Genomic DNA, 21,699 nt, shown 5'->3' with positions numbered 1-21,699 from the left:
TTCTGTAAAAATAAGATTTAAGTGTATTTTTAAAAATAGATTTAAAGTTAACTTAATGCTTAACTATAAGATCCATTTTCAGCTAGACAATACTTGGTGGTTTAATCAAAAACTGAGAGACTATCAGAAACTTTGTTAGTAGACATGTAGTTGATAAATAATAAGAATTAGTTGACATGTAGTTAAAAAGTTGCTTATGGTTAGTCAATTGTCTAAAGTGGAATATCAAAATAAAGTGTGTATCAGTGTGTTCTTGTGTATAATTTTGCTTCATGATATGAATGATATCATTGTGCTTCCGTACTTATGAGTTTCATATCATGTTCAGTTGTCTTATAATGTTTATGTGTCACTTGTAGTTTACTTACTCTGTACATCTGAAGTAAACCGGAAGCTTTTCATCAACTGTTTTTGTTTTTCATTCTTCAATTTGAGATGAATTTAAGAAACACAGATGCAGGATATACTGTCAGCTTTGTTACTGACAGTAACTAATCTAATTAAATTTTTTACTTTGAGTTTGCCTTCCTGTAACTATAAAAACAAGTCAATAAAATTTGAATAGGAGAATCGCATTACTATATGTCTGCCATCTAGTGGTAGGGAATACAAATGAGATATTGCACTACATTAGGAACTACAGTCTATAATTTATAGTATAATAATATAGCTTTCTCTTGTTTTATTGTCGGTTTCCTCTTCTCTAACCATTTGGAATGAAAACATGTAAATTACGTTCAAACATCCAGTTCAATATTTATTATTTCCGAAATGTTACTGAAGAACTGATCAAAAAGTAGGCTACTGTTCATATACATTTTACTACTGCATAATATAGTAGTATAATAATGATTTAGTACTTTAGAGCATAAAAAGAACATCACTATCTACTATTTCCTAAATATTACAAAATAAAAGACAGACTGATTACGTCTTAATTTGCAAATTAGATGAGTATAGTTACATCACACATACAATTTTTCTAATTTACAGTCGATTTCTATCTGCCTGAAGTAGAACTGGCCAACTTTGGTCACATTATTCTTTGCCTTATTATTTGCAGTTGGAATTAGTGACAGGTATGGTGGTGGCCGAGAGAATTGCAGTGAGGGAGTTTTCAGAGACGACTTTCTGAGACCTTGAAGAAAATACAGTTTAATTCGTTATTTTGATTCAATAAAGACCAAAATATGAATGATTATAATTACAAGATTAGTCTAACGATGGGAAAAACGGTCGGTTTAAGAGGCAGTTGCGCTCGGATCGCCTTTGACATGGCAGAGTTTGTTGGCGGAGAAGCGAAGATGTCGATTTGTTCGCATGTGAAGCTAAAGTTTGCAAGCAGATCATCTGCGAGACAAGCAAGAATACACCAAAACGGTATGTACAAATAGTATGTAATTTTACTGAACAGCCAGTTACTACTGCAGAGTGAATTATTATTTATCCATCTAGCAGTGGTTTATCCCAATGCCAGCCGTCATCAATGTTTGCAGTGCAAAATCAAACTAAACAAAAATTGAACTGTCTCTCTGAACAAGTGATTCCAGGTACCCCCTATATTGATGCCATGTAAAGGAGAAGCAGCAGTCCGCCATTACCGTTTTCCCGCTGTAGCAGTTGGAGATATGTATAATGTTAGCTTGAATTTGTTGATGTATTACTCTTTGTTAACGTTAATGACAACTAAAGTATCTAACTACCGTTAACTAAAGAACCTTATTGTAAAGAATTACCATTTTTAGTTTATATTAGTTCATGGAATATTGGAAGATTTCAATATTAAGTTTTTCAACCAAATTCTTTTGGACAATTATTGCATTGGTATTTGGAGTTCCTTAAATTAAATGAAAAGCTCATCCATTCATTATGTAGCTCAAAGCATTCTGGGTAGAATCGCATCAGTCTCTTCTGATTCATCAACACAGTTTCATTGATGATATAGGAAAAACAGTAATCCCAGGATAGAGGGTCTGAGTGAATGTGGTCTGGACTGTGTCACATGTCCTGTCCTGTCATGTCCTGTCACATGACATCCGAAACCCCTGGGGTCACGATCTGGCAACGGCCCTATTGAATGCCAGAGTCTTGTCAGCAAGCCATTGAAGAGGAAGTAAATAAAAAACTAGTAGTCATTCAGCCTTCCTCCAGCGCATAGTCTTGCCCGATTGTACTAGTTCCCAAGCCTGATGGCATCGTCTGATACTGCAGTGACTTCCCTAAGTTAAATGAAGTCTTGAAGTTTTACAGCTACCCCATGCCTCGAGTGGACAAGCTCATTGAATGTTTCGGTAGGGCCTGGTACATATCTTACCTAGACTTAACAAAAGATTACTGGCAAGTATCCCTCTCCACTTCGGCAAAAGAAAAAAACTGCCTGCAGTACTCCCAACAGCACTATATAGGGCTGAACTAATGGCTAACCCTTAAAAATGAGACCTGGGACTTTCAGAGGCAAGGCACTTGGGTTATCAAAATTGGAAGGGGACTGATTGAACCAAAAGAGGGAAAAGTAAAGGCCATCAAGGAGTACTTCCAGCCCATGACAAAGAAACAGGTACAGGCATTCTTAGGACTAGCTATTATCAATGTTTTATTTCATGGTTTCTCTTCGCTGACTTCCCCCTTACAGACCTCCTGCTGTAATCCTAGATTCTCCTCCATGATCAACACTAGAAAACACACAGAGTCAGTCAGTCAAAAATTTATACATAGATTTTGACTGGAAACAAGAAGAGCAAAGAGCAAAATAAACCAAATGAACCTCAGAAACAAATTTAGAATGAAATCTAAAGGACAAAAACAAAATGAAAGACAAATGACAAAAGACAGAATGAATAGAAGCAAAACGAATCAGACAGAAAAAAGGAAACAAATACAAAGAGTTCAGAGTTTAGGATTCTGTTGTGAAGATTCGTTTTGTGATTGCGATAGTTCCAATTCGGATTAATTTTTTGATAAACTGTAACACAATATCAGCACTGTAGTAGCTACTACTAACAAGAAGCTCTGATTAATGATCTAGTAAGTAATAGTACTTAGTCGAATGTGCTACCTCACTATTACACTGAAAAAAATAATTCTGAGTGTAAGTAAATGTTATGTAATTAAAAAGTGTAATATTAACAATACATGTTACGTTTATAGCTTTACGTGAAAATACCTAGTTTTTTAATTAATCTACATTTGTTCAAAACACAAGACCATGTGCATTTTTTTCTTTACAAAATTTCTATAAGTAATTCCAGCCAATCTTTTTAGGCACACACACACACACAACAAACAATAACCTTGTTTTATTTACTCAGTACAAAATAATTCGCTCCTTCGGTGTGTTGTTGGTCTGTAAACCCCGCGCATTTCATACGAGGACCAGGCTGACTGAATTTATTTCAAACGAAGAGGATCATGCAGACTGAGCTTAAGGTAAGAATAAAGTTAGTAAAGTAACATTAGTTGTTTAGTTAGCTATACGTTACCACAGTCTTTACTGTTTTAGAATTGTTGTGCAAGAGCTAGGGTTTGTCATTGTCATTTGAAGATGACGTTGTTGCACGTGGAATGGAATTACTACCATGTGGCTACGCCGGTAGGAGGACATTTGCTTTACGTGTAACTGAAACTTTGCAAGTGGCAATAAAATAGTTGATTCTAATGTAATTTGAAGCTAACGTTAGCATGCTGTTAGAAAGTAGGGCATTTAGTGTAAGCTAAAGTTAGCACACAGCTATAAAATTTAGTGTAAGCTAATGTTAGCACGAGCGTGTTTACCGTATATTTTTCTTATTGTTTTGTGTCTAACGTTAAGTGACAATAGTCTCTGAAATTGGTCAGATATTGTCACTAACACAGACTACTGCACTCTACAGAGGCGAATTTACGTTCACAAAACTTTTTTGTTTTGCCACTTTTAAAATTGTAGCAGTTAGTTTAATGTTGTAGCATTTCACATTTTTGTAGGAAAACTGCATTGAGTCTCGAAGAGAAACTGTGATCTGAGGCCTCATTCTCTACCTTGGTGAAAAGACAGAGGAGTTAATCAAGGACTACAAGGTAAAGAAAATATATTTCTGCCCTCTCACTTATTATACATGCATACTGATGGATTCTTATATGTACATATGACTAGCTCCACATAAATATTTTTTGATGCACATAAGTTACTGTATATAAATATAGGCAAATCCCTTGAAAAAAATGAAGGTTCACAAATGTATTTTTGATGCACGCACACATTTCTTGTCTTAAATCACAACAGTGCACTATAGACAGACAGACACATAGACAGATGCACAGACACAGAGAGACACTCAATTAGACAGACAGGAAGAGAATATACAGTGGGATTATATGGTTGCTGTGGTAGTTTTGAGCAGTGTTGTGATTTAGGACAAGAAATGTGTGCATCAAAAATACATTTGTAAATGTCTGTCTGTCTGTGTGTTTATCTGTGTCTGTTTATTGGTCTACCTACCTAGCGTCACTTTGTTTATAAAGCTTTACCTCATCTACAGTACTTCTCTGTGGCATATTTTACAGGTTTGTGATGATGATGCTGCAGCCATCCAAGAGGAACTCAATTCATTTGTTCTTAACATCTTAGTGGTCAGCAAAGCCAAGGATGGAGGTCTCGAGAAGAAAGCTGGTATAGTCATTGAGGGAGCAGAGGTCCTATTTGGTATTCCAAGTGTATCACAAGCGTGCGTCTACCTTATGGGGCTTATTTATGCCTTGGAACTAAGCTATCCAAAAAAACTAAAATACACATTTGAGGTTTTCCAAAAGATCTTCCTGGAACTGGAGGACGTCAACAAAAAAACATCCTCTAAAGTCCACGATCTCAAGGTCAGTTTACTGGCCTAAAGCAATACTGATATTGTGAAAGGTTTGAGGAAAGGCTTTTGAGTTCCTCTGGTAAAGTTTTAGAGTTCAATCTCTTAGGTTCTCTTATGCACTTTTTCATGTTGCACTACTACATTTTCATATGGGGACCATGTTTGTGAGTTGTTGTTGTTTTTTTGTTGTTGTTGTTTTTTTTTTTACTGTGCATTTAAAGACAACACGACTGTGAAGAAGTGAGAAACGCGTGACTCACTGAAAATATTTTGCCCAATGTGAACTTATATCTTTTTGTTATACAACACTAAGCTACCCCAAAAAACTAAAACACAGGCTGTCCAGAAGAGCTTCCTGGAGCTGGAGGATGGAAATCAAAAAATTCTCCCCAAAGTCCATAACCTCAAAGTCAGCTTTCTGGCCTATAAGCTATTGTTTAATCTAGAAGGTTTGAGTTCTGGTAAAGTTTTGCAGTTTACAATTTCTCAAGTTCTCTTATGCACTTTGTGAGTCTGTTATGTTTACAATGCATGATGTTTCTGATGCATTTAAAGTGAAGCTGACTGTTAAGTCAGAAATGTGACTCGTGGAAAATTTTGCACAATGTAAATTTCAGTAGAAACCCAAAGTAACTGAAACTTAGATTTTTTGGTCTTGTTCCTTTTGTTGTTAAGTTAATTGCGTTCATTTGTCTCCAGCTGTGTTCCTCAGATGTTTTAAGTTCTTCCGGTGTATATTTAGGTCTTTGAGTTTGTCAGTAAATAATGTTGTTGATGTCTTTCTTGCATTGAAGCCTTTTCGAATTAGCATTAAAAGCTACCACAACAAGTAACTGAGTAGAACTTAATCACTGATAAGGGTAGTACAATCTCTGCTAGGCCTTTTTCACAATGATCCGACTGAAATAGGACTATAAGCAAAATTTGATTAAAAAAGTGACACAGAAACACGTCTCATATATATATTTTCAAATCCATGTCATAAGTGACTCACAGCACATGCAGAAAAAGAATTCATGCAACCAGCAATTATTGCAAACTGAATTATTGAGTGTCAGTTTAATATAAACTTCATTCGTATATTGCGTATGTGTATAATCATGCAATTCTATATTTGACTGAGCCATGTTCATTCTGGACCCTAGCTAAGATGCACACAGCTGCTAGATAGTGCTGAGCTTGGGCAGTGCTGTCAGAAGTTATTCTTGAAAAAGTAATTGTTTCAGATCATTTTGCTACTTTAATTTCAATAAAATCCACATCATTTTTAGATTAGATTAGATTCAACTTTATTGTCATTACACATGTACAAGTACAAGGTGACGAAATGCAGTTTAGGTCTAACCAGGAGTGCAATAAGCAGCAAGTGCAGGATATAGGTACAAATATAAATATAAATTACAAAGATAAATATGTGATATGTACAAGTTAAATTACAGATGGGAAGGGGGAATTTACAGTGATTATGTGTAAACAATTTACAGATCGTTATGTACATAAGAAAGAGCAGGATATACAGGATATGTATAGACAATTTTACAAGAGTATGTACAGTGGATATGTACATACATTTACAAAGATATATACAGTGGAGTGCAATGAATGTTAACAGTGCATTTTAGTATTTTTGTTTTAATGGGGTGGGTGGGGCAGACATCAGTGGGGGGTAGAATTCAGTAGTGAGACAGCTCTGGTAAAAAAGCTGTTCCTCAGTCTACTTGTTCTAGTCCGGGGGAATCTGAATCGCCTGCCGGATGGCAGGAGGGAAAACAGTTTGTGGGCAGGGTGAGAGGAGTCCTTAAGAATACTGCGTGCTCGACGCAAACAGTGTTTCTTCTGGATGTCCTCAATGGATGGAAGTGGAGTTCCTGTGATGCGCTGGGCAGTTTTCACCACCCGCTGCAGTGCCTTACGCTCAGCAACAGAGCAGCTCCCATACCAGACTGTGACACAGTTTGTTAGGATGCTCTCTATTGTACAGCGATAGAAGTTCACCAGGATGGCTGAGGACAGCTGGTTCTTCTTAAGTTTCCTCAGAAAGAATAAACGCTGGTGAGCCTTCTTGACCAGGCTGGAGGTGTTGGTGGTCCAGGACAGATCCTCCGAGATGTGGGTTCCCAGGAACTTGATGCATGAGACAGGCTCCACAGCAATCCCATTAATGTGGATGGGATCATGTGAGCCTCTTCTCACCTTCCTGAAGTCCACAAGGAGCTCCTTGGTTTTGGTGGTGTTAAGGAGCAGATTATTGTCTTTTACACGTGGCCAGATGCTGGACCTCTTCTCTGTAGGCAGTCTCATCGTTGTTGCTGATGAGACCGATCACCAGTAGTGTCATCTGCAAACTTGATGATGGAGTTAGATCCAAACACAGGCCTGCAGTCGTGGGTGAAGAGGGAGTAGAGGAAGGGGCTCAGCACACAGCCTTGTGGTACACCGGTGTTGAGAGTGATAGTGGTGGAACAGATGTGGCCTGACCTAACATGCTGAGGTCTGTTGGTCAGGAAGTCCATAACCCAGTTGCACAGTGAGGTGTTAATGTCCAGATCTCTGAGTTTGGTGATTAACTTAGAGGGTATGACCGTGTTGAATGCTGAACTGAAGTCAACAAACAGCATCCGTGCGTAAGTATTTTTGTTGTCCAAGTGTGTGAGTACGGAGTGCAGAGCGATGGAGACTGCATCCTCAGTGCTCCTATTGCCTTGATAGGCAAACTGGTGGGGGTCCAGTGTGGAAGGCAGAGAGTCCTTCAGATGTGACAAGACTAGTCGCTCAAAGCACTTCATAACGATGGGTGTGAGTGCTACAGGGCGGTAGTCGTTTAGGCACACTGGGCTAGAGATTTTGTCTATTGTTCTGGCATTGTATTAAGAGCAAAATAAACATTTGTTGACTAAATTTAATGGTCATTTAATGTGGAAGCATTTATGGAAAGCCATTTACCTCAGTGTCTCCAGCTTAGAGTTTGGACTCTTCAGTCCTTCAGAAAGCAGCTTCACTCCTGAATCCTGCAGGTCATTGTTACTCAGGTCCAGCTCTCTCAGGACAGAGTTTGATGATTGTAAAGCTAATGACAAATTTTCACAGGACTGAGAAGTAGGATTACAGTCACACAACCTGTGAAGAGAATAAAAAAAATTTAATGCTCTCAGACTCTCAGGTTTTTGGACATTTTCTTAGAGGTACTTAAGTTTGTAGGTTATACATGGGGTGTAAGAGTGTTTTTTTTTTCACTTAACTCCTTGGGATCTTATTGGTAAATCAGTCACAGACCTATCTGAATGGCTCATTATGCAGCTCATTATGAACGTGCACAGAAAAGACATTCACCAGTGAGAAGTCTGTATAGTCCTTCATAATGTTACAATTCCAAACATTTTAAAAAATAATTATATTTAGCACATTTTTGATTGTGTAGCAAGCAGAACTTGTGTAATAATATTTCTTGCATGCAACGACTCTACGGAGATGAGCACTTTGTCCGATGTGAGCGTAGTGGTTGACACAATCTGGCTGGGTGCATGAAATCTTAATTGTGTCTGTCACCACCAGGTCAGCACCCTGCATGTGAATGCGTTGATGGCATATTTATCAGCATTTTAGTGGTACTGGTAATCTTCAACTGGTAATCCTCAATGACAAATTATGGTTCCTAAAAAAGAGATTATGTTGGTACCATGCTTTTGTTTCTGCAGTATGATGATTTAATCAGTCTTTACTGTATGGCTCTGTACACTTTCGCTTCACTGCTCCAATGCAACAATACCTTCAAAATGGTGCCTCTGTGATGTCACAGTTAATAAACACACATGACTGACAAAGACTGGATTATTCGCAACATGAAAATTTAATACCATCATATGTCTAATGAACAGAGGTGTGAAATGTATTATTTTCATCTTATTAAAGAGCAATCTTGCTGCTATGTTTTGGAATAATCGTAAAGAGTTTTGACAGAGCTGACTGGAAGACCTGCTCAAGAGAGCCTTGCAATTGTTTCTCTTCAAATGTATTGCAGTCAAAAATAAAAAAAGTGTAAAACCAAAATTGAAAAATGCAAGTAAAATTATGTTGCACAAAATGTTTTAATTAAAACTGGTTTAAAAAACTCCAATTTCTGGAATTCTAGAATGATTTGCTCTTCCTTTTTGAGTAGGCATTGCCTGCCTTGTGTTCTTGCAGAAAATGCCACTGATATAAGTATCATACATACAACTATCTATAGTTATGAAACACCTATTTACTCACATAGTGAGTTCATAACTTCATTACTTCAGAACATAATGATTTCATTTTTCACATAATGTTTGCCATATTTTGAGATTATTATTTATTGATGTAAAACAAAACCTTTAATTGAACAGCAGTCAGTGAAATTACTTACAGGGCTTTTCTGCAGCATCTCAAAGCTGGAATGAGTCTCTTGTAGTTTGATTGTTCTGATGTAAACCTCTTTGGGTTGAACTCATCCAGCACCTTCTCTGATATCAGCAGTATGTAGGTCAGCACTGTGCACATTGAAGATGAGAGATCTTTTCCTAAATGCTCTTCTGAACTGAGGTAACTCTGTATTTCCTCATATAATGAATGATCCTTGAGTTCAAGTAAGCGGTAGAATAGGTTGATTAGAGCTTCATTTGAGATATTGTACTTGTTTTGTTGTTGTTTAATGTATTTAGTTATTTTTGTGATGCCCTCTGTAGTGTCTTCAGTGTGTGTGATCAGGCCTTTCAGCAGGTTTTGACTGGATTCCAGTGATATTCCTATCAGAAACCACAGGAATAGATCCAAATGTCCTCTCTGACTCTCCATGGCTTTATCAATGGCCTTCTGTAGTAGCCCCTGCAATGTGATATTTTCTTCTGGCTTGTCAAAAAACTGAAGCTCCTGCATGTTCTTGTTAAGGTAACAGATGAACACATGCACTGCAGCAAGAAACTCTTGAACACTCAGATGCAGATGCACAAAGCAGAAGACCTTTGCTCCATGAAGTCTGTGTTCCCTTCTGAAGATCTCTGTGATCATTCCTGTGAACTCAGTGTCTTTACTCGCATCAATACCACATGCTTTCAGATCGTCCTTATAGAACACAATGTTTTCCTTCTTTAGTTGATCAAATGCTAACTTGGCTAACTTAAAAAATTTTTTTCATTTATTCGTAAGTGCTCTGTACGTTCTCTTTCTTCTTGTTCATCATACTTTTGGTTCTTCATTTCCATCTGTATCAGCAGGAAGTGAATGTACATTTCAGTGAGTGTTGTGCTGATGTTCTCTTCATTGTTCTCAGAGAGAATATCCTGAAGTACTGTGGCTGTGATCCAGCAGAACACAGGAATGTGGCACATGATGTAGAGACTACGAGACATCTTCATGTGTGAGATGATTCTGGAGGACAGACTCTCATCTGTGAATCTCTTTCTGAAGTACTCCTCCTTCTGTTGGTCAGTGAATCCTCGCACCTCTGTGAACAAACCCACATACTGAGGAGGGATCTGATTGGCTGCTGCTGGTCGTGATGTGACCCAGACAAGAGCTGATGGAAGCAGAGTCCCTTTGACCAGACTTGTAAAGAGCACATCCACAGATGCTTTTTTCTCAACAGTGTTCAGTGATCTACTTTTAAAATTTATAGGTAGGCGACTCTCATCAAGTCCATCAAATATAAATGCTATCTTACATTCCTTATATAGCTTTGATTTCTCCAGGTCATTCAGTTCAGGATAAAATTCCAGCAGAAGCTCATGGAGACTGAAATCTTCATTTGTCATTAAGTTAATCTCTCTGAATGGAAGCAGGAACACACAGTGTATATCTTGATTGGTGTTTCCTTCGGCCCAGTCCAGGATCAACCTGTGCACAGAGACAGTTTTTCCAATGCCAGCGACTCCTTTAGTCAGCACAATCTTTTTCTCATTGTTTTTACTCAGTTCAGTAAATATATCATTAGATATGATTAGTTTGTCCTGTGTTTTTTTGCTCTTGAAGGCATCATCAATCCTCAGAATCTCATGTTCGTGATTGACATCTTTCATATCTCCCTCTGTGATGAACAGTTCTGTGTAAATAGCCTTGAGTTGTGCTTCATTGTCTTTGTTGCCCTCAAAAATATATTGTTTTCTCCTTCATGTTTGTTTTGTGAGTTTCCAAAAAGTTTTGCAGCTCTGTAATAAAAAACAAGTAAGATTGAAGATAAAAAATATAATTATACATAAAATAAAATAACATAATTGAGAAATATTTTCATACCTGCATGATCATATAATAAACACTCTTAACATTAAGTCATTTGATGAAAAATTCATAGACTGGATTTGGTACAAATGAGTGATGTATCACAAACATGCATAAATATAGTATACAACACAAAAGACAATATACACAATCAGTAACAATATAAGGAATGATCTGGCAATATGCATAATAGGAAATTCATAATAGGACAAATAGAGTAGAATAGGACTAGAAAGGAGTAATTGCAGTATGCAGTACATGTCTTTTTCAGAGAATTGTGTAGTAAGGGAGATTCTCTCTATATATTTATAGGTCATACATATATTTGATCTGGCAGAGGTGTTTCGGTTATGTCTGATTAGTTTAAATGGTACATCTGGATTATAGCCCCAACCCCAGAAACTCATTTTTAAAAATAAGGTATAAAAACAATATTATGTTTAATAAACTGGATTTTTGAAGAATAAAAATGCTTCAGCCAAAATCAACATTGTACTTGGTCAGTTTTGATTACATTAATCAGCGGAACTAAAGTAACAAGTGTTACTTTCGTCTCGACAGGATCTCCTGACAACTCGAGTTACTTTTATATACTGAAAAACTAACAAGGCAAACTAAATAACACATCGATTGATCATTACTGTGACATTACTGTGAAATAAGAAACACAACTTGTAATTTAAAAAAAAATACCGCTGTAGTAATTTACTTACACTGGAAAACCTTTCTGGTGTAACTGCAGGAAACAAGAACGAAAGTCAGTGTATGTCGGCCCCAGAGGGATATGTACTCCCTGGGTGATCATTCTACTTAAAATATAATAATTCTATCATATTTTCTGTATTAGGGTTTCTAATCACTGCACAATTTTATTAATAATATAAGATTGTTACAAACAGTGTGACATTGATCTAATAAACTTGGCTTTGACATGACTTGGCTGTGATGCAAGTTACTATTAAAATAATAAAATGTCTATTAATAAAATGTGCTAGTGGTAAAGAAAAAGATCATGAGAAAGCGTAGTTTAGCTGTTGTACTTTTTATGTTTGCTAAAAGGAGAGGAAGCTGTGATAGAGGAAGTTTGAGGTATTTGACTCTTGTTTTGGTCACAAAGCAAGAAATTGGCAAGATTGTTTCACAATGTCCTTCTTTCATCAGGGACAGGCAAAAATTAGGATCTCACTATCATGAGGAACTGAAACACTGTTGATGTAGATCAGGCATATACAGTGTTCAGATTTTTGGCTGCAAAACACTGTTGTAGATGTTGTTGATTTACCTTGTTTTTCTCTGTGTTCCTCTGCCATCTCTGAGGATTTCTGTTTATCTGGTAGAGAAAGAAATTAGTTGAGGTATTATTCCACAGAATTAAAATGCTGCTAAATCAAGTGAGTCTTTGTAACATTACCAATCTTTACTCTGATGTTAGTAGTACTAGTAGTGTGTCTAGTCATAGTAAAGTAAATGTACCGTTTCCTTCAGCATTTGAGCCATAAATGGTTACTGGTCCTGTGAAGGTGTTCGCAGTCAATAAAGGAGCATTTACACTCGCACCTGTTTCAGAATTTATATCAACACTGACTGTAGTCGGGGCATTTCTTATCTGGACTGGAGTTTAGTGTAATGAAAGAGAGAGATTATTGGATTTCAGAATTAAGCACAAAATATACATTTAACAAAATTATAGAGTTCTAGATGCTACAGGAGATTATGTAAAAACATAAATATATCATTCGTGGATCTGCCCTAAATATGGAGAAATTTGTAAAAATAATAATCGATAAATCTACTTCTAACATCACAACTACCAATACAATGAGTCTATAGCAGATACAGATGGCGAAGCGTGACTAATCCAATCCCAGAGCCAGTCCGTATCCAGACCTGATGGTGGATCAGGAGCTAGAGTCCACTTCTACAGCCCTGATCCTCAGTGGAAACCAGACCACCTAGATGAGACCCAGAGACAGATCCTTGGGTGAAGAGGTCATGGCCATGGGCACAAAACCTCATTATCCAGACAATTCTGTCTGGGCGGTGGAGAACTGGCCCTACAACTAAACCTGGATTCTCCCAAAGATTTTTTCCTCTATTTCTGCCACTGGTAGAGCTTTGGCTCCTTGCTGCTGTTGTTTATTTGCGGTGTAAACATACCCACATAATTTGCCTTCTATTTCTTGTATTAACTTCTAAAAGGAGCACATTTTCTCTTCAAAAAGGAAAGACAAAAAATAGAAAACCACTGGTTCAGTTTAACAGTTTCACTTCTTTTTATGTTTAGCTCATGTTTTGTTAGATTGTTAGATGATGAAGAATGAGAAGAAAACCTTCCAGTCTCAGTACTTCTATTTCTTTACTTAAGTTTCTTTTATTTCCATGAGAGTTCGGGGAAGTTAAGTTTGCCCACCGAGTCTCCAAGTTCAACAATCCCATAACACAAAGGCAATGCAAGTACAAAGATTCAGGCTGAACTGGTGAATTTAATATAAATTTAAACCTCTTTAAAGGACTTATTGCGAGGGTTAATCAAGTGACTGATAGTTGTTCTTGTCTACGCAATTGGAAACATTACTGTAAACTTGGGATTTCACGAACTCATTCTCTCCTAACTCCCTTTCTTTCTGCAACTCGTAAGAAAGTATGAATGCATGTGTTTGTGTTAGTTTATGTGTCATAGGTTTCTCCAATAAAGCCATATTTACATTAATAAGAAGTATCTTGTGTTCCCTATCTGTCAGTCACTACACGTTCTGTTGTTACTACAGACTGAGGTCTTGTTCAGAGCCCTAATTCACTCTGTTTAAGAGAAAATTCAGTCTATAGCCAGCAATTAATGGTGACCTATTTTCATCTTGAAATCAGATTAACATTATGGCTTTTTGAAGTTTAGTTACCATGGAAACCACTATTTTACCACAACTGAAATCAACCTAGTGGTAATAAATAAACGTACATTTACATTCGACTGCAAATGCAACAAATGGCCAGGACCTACATGTTTGGTATTATTCAGTTGAGAGAATGATTAATGGCTGAATCTGAATATTGTCGCTGTCAGCATAATCCTGCATCCCCAAAACAATTCTTTGTTTTAAAAAAAACTGTATATTTTTTGTGTTATTAAACATTGCTTTGTTAAAGTGGATATTATATCTTATATTGCTATCGCACACCAACAGTAACACAACATTTCCCCAAAATGATGTTTTATCAAAGATACAATATTTATGACTTGGGAGCAGGGAGATACAAGATTGCGTTGTCTTTGATTAGAACGGTACGGACACAAACGTGGTCACATGGAGCCAAGGCTTTACGAGCCAATAAAAAGCTGTTACTTCCTAAACTCTATTTTTAAAATGTTTAAGAACTATAAGTGATGCAATACAAAAAACGATGAACTGGTTAGGCTGTCTAATAGGCAGAAATTAGCCAAACCTGCTAGCAAACTTACTTTCGTGGCTCACGGGCCTACTCAAAAGTATCTTACCTAGCTATTAGAGGACGTGTTGCTTAAGAGGGATTCGTTGAGACATGCTGCAAAACGTCTCGGGTTACTTGACTGTAACCCTGTTCCCTGAAAAAGCGGGAACGAGATGCTGCGCTGAATGCGCTAATGAGAACGTCTTTTGTTCGACCGGTTGTTGAAGCATGTGTGTCAAACACGCCAAAGTTTGGCTTATATAACCTCGGTCAGGTGACGTCACCTGATCATGAACACCTGGAGGTTATAAATAGATGTGACGCGGAAACATCCTCAGGTTAAATTTTTGTCTGAAAGGACGTCCAGTCACGCCCACAGTGCGGCATTGAGGCGCAGCATCTCGTTCCGCTTTTTCAGGGAACAGGGTTACAGTCAAGTAACCCGAGACGTTCCCCTATCAAAAGCTACTCTCGATGCTGCGCTGAATGCGCTAATGGGAACGAGAATACCAACGCCCGCCGCACTAGGAGTGTCTGGACCCCAGCGTTGTGTAGTGTGTGTGCGCGCAACATTGAAGAGGTCTCAGACATTACTCTGGGATGTCGACTCAAGGACATGCGAGCCCGGAGTAGCATGGACATCCAAACTATAAAATCTAACAAATGTGTGCGGAGAGGACCAACCTGCCGCATCACAGACTTGCTGCAAGGGCGCGCCTCTTGTTAAAGCCATCGACGATGCAACCCCTCTGGTTGAATGAGCTCTAACTCCTAGAGGCGAAGTTTGACCACGCGCCTCATAGGCTAGGGCAATAGCATCTCTCACCCAGTGTGACATAGTCTGTCTAGTGGCAGCCGCCCCCCGGTTGCGGCCACCATAGCATCTAAAAGCTGCTCTGACTTACGCCACTGGCTAGTGTGGTGGACGTAGATCTGGAGAGCACGTACTGGACACAGTAAGTGAAGTTTCTCCTGCTCCGGTGTCATGAATGGCGGAGAGCAGAAGGCTTCAAGGATGACCGGATTTATAGTCGAGAATGGAACTTTCGGAAGATAACTAGGGTGAGGATGCAAAATAGCTTTTACCAGCCCAGGGGCAAAATCTAAGCAGGATGGCGAGACTGACAGAGCCTGCAAATCCCCAATTCTCTTCAGAGAAGTAATAGCTGTTAGAAAAACCATCTTTAGGGTCAGAAACCTGACAGGCGCTGACTCTAGTGGTTTGAAAGGGGTGTCCACCAAGCCTTCAAGCACTATAGCTAGATCCCATGAAGGAACTGTCGCCCTAGTGGGCGGCCTCAACCTCTTAGCTCCTCGAATGAAGCGAACAACTAGAGGGTGTTTCCCTACGGAAGCCCCTTCAATCAGAGCATGGCAAGCCGAAATGGCGCCACGTAAGTTCTGAGAGTATTAGGATGTGTGCCTGAGGACATTTTCTCTTGCAGAAACTCTAGCACTGAAACAATCTGGCAGTAAACTGGGTCTGCATGGTGTGTTGTACACCAACTTTCGAAGATGCGCCATTTCATGGCATATGTTCTTCTAGTGGAGGGAGCCCTAGCGCTAAGAATAGTCTCTATTACATTGGCTGAAAGGCCAGCATCAATTAGTTGGTCCCTCTCAGGGCCAGACGTGAAGATTCCAGAGCTCGGGACGGGGATGAAATATTGTCCCCTGTGCCTGAGAGAGAAGGTCCCTCCTCACCGGAATCGCCCACGGTGAGCCGTCGAGGAGAGATATTAGATCTGAGAACCATATTCTGGTTGGCCAACGGGGCGCTATGAATAAGAGGCGAGACCCCTGTTGACGGGCCTTGGCTAGGACTCCGGGGAGCAGAGCAATCGGAGGAAATGCGTAAAGACGCATTCTGGGCCACACATGGGCCATCGCGTCCAGACCCAGGGGAGCTGGATGAGTCAGAGAGAAGTAGAGGGGACATTGTGCTGTCTCCTGTGAAGCAAAGAGGTCCACCTCTGCTTCGTAAAACCTTTCCCAGATTTGACTGACTACTTCGGGGTGGAGTTTTCATTCCCCATGTGTCACAGCTTGTCTGGACAGGAAGTCTGCTCCCCTGTTCATGTGACCGGGAATATAAATCGCCCTGAGGGACAGGAACTTGTCCTGCGCCCAAAGCAGAACCTGCTGCGCTAGCTCGTTCAAGCGGCGCGACCGCAGGCGATTTATGTAAGAGACTACTGCCATGTTGTCCACCCACACTAGGACATGGTAGCCTCTCAACTGCTGGAGGAAGTATTTCAGGGCCAGAAATACAGCCTTCATTTCGAGGCAATTGATGTGCCATTCGAGAAGATGACCTCTCCAGATCCCTTGGGCTGGACGGCCATCTAAGACCGCTCCCCAACCCGTGAGGGATGCGTCTGTCGTTAGCATCTTGCGACGACAACACGAACCTAGAGTGGGACCCAAGGTCAGAAACCGGGGTCTGAACCACATAGATAAGTACGAAGCCCTCGACGCAGCGTAACCCTTATTTGCCTCTGGGGATTGGCCCTTGGATGAAATCCCCTGGCTCTGAGCCCATAACTGAAACAATCTCATGTGCAGGAGGCCCAAAGGTATCACTGTGGAAGCAGCTGCCATGAGACCTAGAACTCTCTGAAAGTGATGAAGAGTGACTTTCTGGCCTAGCTTGATGCTCTTTAGGGTGTTCAGAATGGATTCGAGGCGTGCAGGAGACAGCTGTGCCTGCATCGTGGTCGAATCCCATACGACCCTAAATATGTTGTCCTCTGAACAGGAGAGAACGCTTTTCTTGGTGTTGAGTCTCAACCCCAGCGATCCGAGATGAGCTAGGACGACATCCCGATGTCGAAGCGCAAGCTCTTGAGACTGAGCCAGAATCAGCCAGTCGTCTATGTAATTTAGAATGCGGATGCCCTGGAGTCGTAAAGGAGCCAAAGCTGCATCCATGCATTTTGTGTATGTGCGGGGTGACAATGCTAGGCCGAAAGGAAGAACCCGATACTGGTAAGCTTTCGCCTAAAGCGAACCTCAGGAACTTCCTGTGTTGTGGCAATATTTCTATGTGAAAATATGCGTCCTTTAGATCGATTGTCACAAACCAATCGCCCGGTTGGATTTGAGAGACAATCATTTTTATTGTTAACATCTTGAACTTGTATGTTCTGAGGTGATGGTTCAATCCTCGAAGATCTAAAATCGGACGCAGCCCCCCATCTTTCTTGGGAACGAGAAAATATCGGCTGTAATAGCCTGACTGTCTGTCTGGTAGAGGAACACGTTCTATGGCCCCTTTGTCCAGCAGAGTTTGCAACTCCTGTATCAACAAATGCGCTCGTTCTGGTTTCACGGAAGTGAAAATCACGCCGTTGAAACGCGGAGGACAATATGCGAACTGAATCCTGTAGCCTCTTTCTATGGTCTTTTGGACCCATGGGGAGATATTTGGCAGAAGCTTCCACGCTGCCAGCTTCTCTGAAAGGGGCACTAATTTTGACACTTCGTTTTGTTGGGGGTTTGTTAGATGTTCGGCGTCCTGAAACGTGGCAGGAGGCGACCGAACATCCAACGTTTCGTTGGAAACCGTTGCTCCCCGAAACACCAGTGGCGGCGGAGATTGAACAATGGCTTCCTGAGGGTGCCGGGAAGGAGCCTTTATTTTCTGTTGGAATTTTTCGCGCCCCTCCCCGGGGGGAGGCACCCCCACGGTTCTGAGTGCACGAGCATCAGGGCTTCTTTTTTGCGGAGATTATGCTCCGCAGGTCCGGTCTCCTTGAGGCGGACTGTGAAGCGCGGCGAGCCGCACCCCAGTCTCTACGAGGGGGTGCTCGGCTCGCCACACTGTCCTTCTGTGCGTCACGCCTCAAAGGAACCGGACCTGGTCGGGACCGGGTGGCCCGACGGTCCCGACTCTTGAGCACGGCGGGTAAGAAACCTCACAAACGCTTCCCCATAGCGTTTCGCCTCCCGAAACCTAGTGGCGACAGCATTAACTGAGTCGCCAAATAGGCCGGAAGGCGAGACAGGGGCATCAAGGAGGATGGCGCGGTCTTTATCCTTGATGCCCGTGAGGTTGAGCCACAGATGTCTCTCCGTGGACACCATAGCAGCCATAGAACGGCCGATGGCATGGGCCGTCTGCTTGGTCGCACGGAGAGACAGATCTGTGGCTCGGCGCAGCTCTAAAAACGCCTCTTCGTCGATGGACCCGCCTGTGCTCAAGTCCTTCAGCAGGTCAGCCTGGTACGCCTGCAGGACTGCCATGGTGTGCAGGGAAGCACCAGCCTGACCCGCTGCCTGAAAAGCTTTCCCCACCAGCGAAGATGTCATACGGCGCGGCTTGGTGGGGAGGGTCGTTTTTTTAGGGACGATGAAGTTCAGGGAGAGAGCCCGCCAAGCGTCTCTTCCACCTGGGGCATCATCGAGTAGCCCCGTGCCTTCGCATCCACGATAGTCGAATAAATCGACGTCGATGGCACGAAGACACGGGACGAATAAGGCTTACTCCACGAGCGCACCAACTCCTCGTGGAGATCGTCAAAGAAGGGGAGAGACCGTCGCTGATGTTCCTCCCCCCGGCCACCCGACAGAAATCTGTCGTCTAGTTTCGAGCGCTTGGGGTTCTCTCGCTCCTGGGGCTTTCGACTGCATGAGTTACCACCTCGAGTAGCTCCTCATACGATTTATTGTCGCGGGAGGAGCACTTTCTGCTTCCCCAGAAGCAAGAGATGAAGTCTCCTCGGTCCGTTCGGAAGAAGCGCCGGGGCGCGATAGAGAAATGGACGCGAGGGCTTCGCGATCCGGCGAGAGCGCGGGAGAAAGGGGCTGGTCCGTCTCACGCGGCTCAGCCGGATCGGCACGCGATCCACTCGATCTTCCTTTAAAAAAGGCGAGGCGAGCGCGAAGCACCTTGATGGAAAACAGATCACAGTGCTCGCTTTTCGCCTCGAGCCCGAGGATCGCGTGCTCTTCTCCCAAGCACTCGAAACAAAATGTATGACGATCGTCCTCGGAGAGCTGCCTCTGGCACGGAGGCAAGCATCTCCCTTCCTGATGCGTCATAATATTATTTTTTTTTTCTTTTCTTTTCTTTTATATATATATATATATATATTTTTTTTTTAATTTAGTTATTATTTATTTTTTTTTCTTCTTCCTCACACACACTCACACACAATACGGTCCTTGAAGACAAAAGACCTGAGGATGTTTCCGCGTCACATCTATTTATAACCTCCAGGTGTTCATGATCAGGTGACGTCACCTGACCAAGGTTATATAAGCCAAACTTTGGCGTGTTTGACACACGTGCTTCAACAACCGGTCGAACAAAAGACGTTCTCATTAGCGCATTCAGCGCAGCATCGAGAGTAGCTTTTGATAGGGAACTCCGGCGGAGTGAAGAAGAGATTGAGGTGGGAATGTTTAGTTTTTCCCCCCAAGCTACACAGAGAAAGAAAACCAGCTCTTCTGCCCATTCCCAGAGCTAGTAAACGTCACTGACGGGATTGTCAGTGCACATTGTCAGTGCTTGTCTTGACTTGTCATGTTTTTTGTAATGGGGAGTCTGAATAGTGTAGTCTGGCAGCTGAAGAATGACTTTCCTGGTTGCTTCCAGTAGCATGCGCTGGCTGTCCCTGCGTTTGGGGGTCATCACACTGTAAAAGAACCTGCTTTGGATTGCTGCATTTAAGCACAGTACAGAATGACGTGTTCGGTTGATGAGAGAGTAAACGGTAAAAGCATGTGTAGTTCCAATGAATAAGTTCTTGTTAAAAAAAAATAGCTTTTACTATCTGCACAGGAGGGACTTGGTGTTGTTTCCAAATAAAAATAAATATTTCGGTATTGGCCAAAATGAGTTTTCGGCAAAAATCCAATATCGTGCATCTTTAGTTTGTATAATTTCTGCTGCACCTAGCACTTTGTGGCAGCATTGTATCTAAACAACGATACCACATCTTCTGGGCCATTAAAAACAACCAAATATTATGTTTAACACAAATTGTGGCCTGTATAATTGGTAGAGATCGCATTCAAGACAAAAGCATAAACGTTGTGACTACTTGCATCACCTGCAATAAGAGATGCATGTGTCTTAAGTATCATTCGTGAGGAGGAGAGGAACAGGAGAGGTGGAGACCAGCTGTAGAGGAGAGGTATTCTGGTCAAGATTCAGGACGCAGCTAAGTACTATAAGTCTGGGAGAACCGAACAGAATAACAGATCCAAGCCTAGTTGTGTACCTGTGCAAACTGTTTCAGTTTATCAAATTAGCTACTTGATCCTCATCTGGATGGCCTCCTGGACAGAAGATTTCAGAACATAGACGTCTCGAGAGCCTTTCAGGTACTGGGACACCAAGCGGCCAAGGTGGATGATGCAGTAAATATGAAACATCTCAAAACTCCTGCAGCGGCCTGAACATATTACAGTGCAAGGATGGCGGATCTATAAGGAGCGTTCTTGACTGAGGCGTTCAAGGTACAATGTGATAGAGACAATCATTCTAAAGAAAGAGGTTAATGTTTCCCTGTCGTTTCATAATTCCAGAACATGGACCAGCTCATCATGATGGAAAAACTGGCATCCCAGTACCTGCATCCCAATGTGCCTCCTAGCCATCATAAATTTGATGTGATAGTATAGTTTATAGTTTTATAGTTTTGAATGCTATTTATGGAAGGTATACACATTGGGACACAGGAAGTGGGACGCATCTGATTGGACGGTTGAATCACTGAGTCACTCGATTCTTTCAAATGCTGATTCATTCAAGGAAAAGAACGCCGTGTTACTCTGCACTGAAAGTTCACGTTCATTTTATTTTCTCTATAGCACCACATCACAACAAAAACCATTTAAAACTTCCTTAAACCAATCCACAATAATAAGTAAAGAAGTAGATAAGGTACTTAATAATCATGTCGTCTTTTACTTGTATTTTTATTGTAGCATTATCATGCTAGATATGTCCACAAATGTTTTAGGCAAACTTGATCCACAAATATGATTTCTGAAGTATTTTGTATGCATGTCCTGCTGTGTTATATTTTCTAACATTAATATTGTAGACCTGTAGTAATCATTTTCACAATTAAGTCGTTACCTTTTATTTTAGGACTGGGGAATGGGGAATTAATGTAATGTTGGCCTGTATATTACTTTTGTTCATAATTTAAGTTCTTAAATTAAGCAAAGTGATATCTACACATGGTTTTATGTT

General features: G+C 40.9%; 3 protein-coding genes and 1 pseudogene across 4 annotated transcripts in view; 1 reads left to right on the top strand and 3 right to left on the bottom strand.

The window, feature by feature from the left end:
* LOC122342952 (NACHT, LRR and PYD domains-containing protein 3-like) overlaps nucleotides 1-21,699 on the top strand; it is a 924,523-nt gene that overhangs the window by 838,145 nt on the left and 64,679 nt on the right. The gene's annotated exons all lie outside the window — the stretch shown is intronic.
* Nucleotides 9,965-14,615, bottom strand: LOC122343085 (protein NLRC3-like). Of its 2 annotated transcripts, XM_043237404.1 has the most exons (4): nucleotides 14,560-14,615; nucleotides 12,540-13,018; nucleotides 12,349-12,396; nucleotides 9,965-10,996 (listed from the first exon to the last, which is right to left on the bottom strand). In XM_043237404.1, the coding sequence occupies exon 4, from the start codon at nucleotides 10,865-10,867 to the stop codon at nucleotides 9,965-9,967; it is 903 nt and encodes a 300-aa protein (XP_043093339.1). In that variant the 5' UTR covers nucleotides 10,868-10,996; nucleotides 12,349-12,396; nucleotides 12,540-13,018; nucleotides 14,560-14,615. The 2 variants fall into 2 exon arrangements, with proteins under 2 accessions (XP_043093339.1, XP_043093338.1); XM_043237403.1 differs by lacking the exon at nucleotides 14,560-14,615 and having other exon boundaries at nucleotides 12,540-13,146.
* LOC122343142 lies at nucleotides 15,136-16,069 on the bottom strand (annotated as a pseudogene).
* LOC122342277 lies at nucleotides 16,146-20,873 on the bottom strand (the record flags this gene model as incomplete). The annotated part of the gene is given in 7 exon segments (XM_043236075.1): nucleotides 16,146-17,102; nucleotides 17,340-17,493; nucleotides 17,495-18,184; nucleotides 18,258-18,385; nucleotides 18,576-18,910; nucleotides 20,549-20,619; nucleotides 20,755-20,873. Coding segments are annotated over 7 exon segments (2,454 nt in total), but the record flags the coding sequence as incomplete, so codon positions are not given.

Source organism: Puntigrus tetrazona, chromosome 4 (assembly GCF_018831695.1).
Source record: "Puntigrus tetrazona isolate hp1 chromosome 4, ASM1883169v1, whole genome shotgun sequence".
Classification (NCBI taxonomy): domain Eukaryota; kingdom Metazoa; phylum Chordata; class Actinopteri; order Cypriniformes; family Cyprinidae; genus Puntigrus; species Puntigrus tetrazona.
The sequence above is the reverse complement of the archived record's forward strand: the minus strand, read 5'-3'. Positions and strand labels throughout refer to the sequence as shown.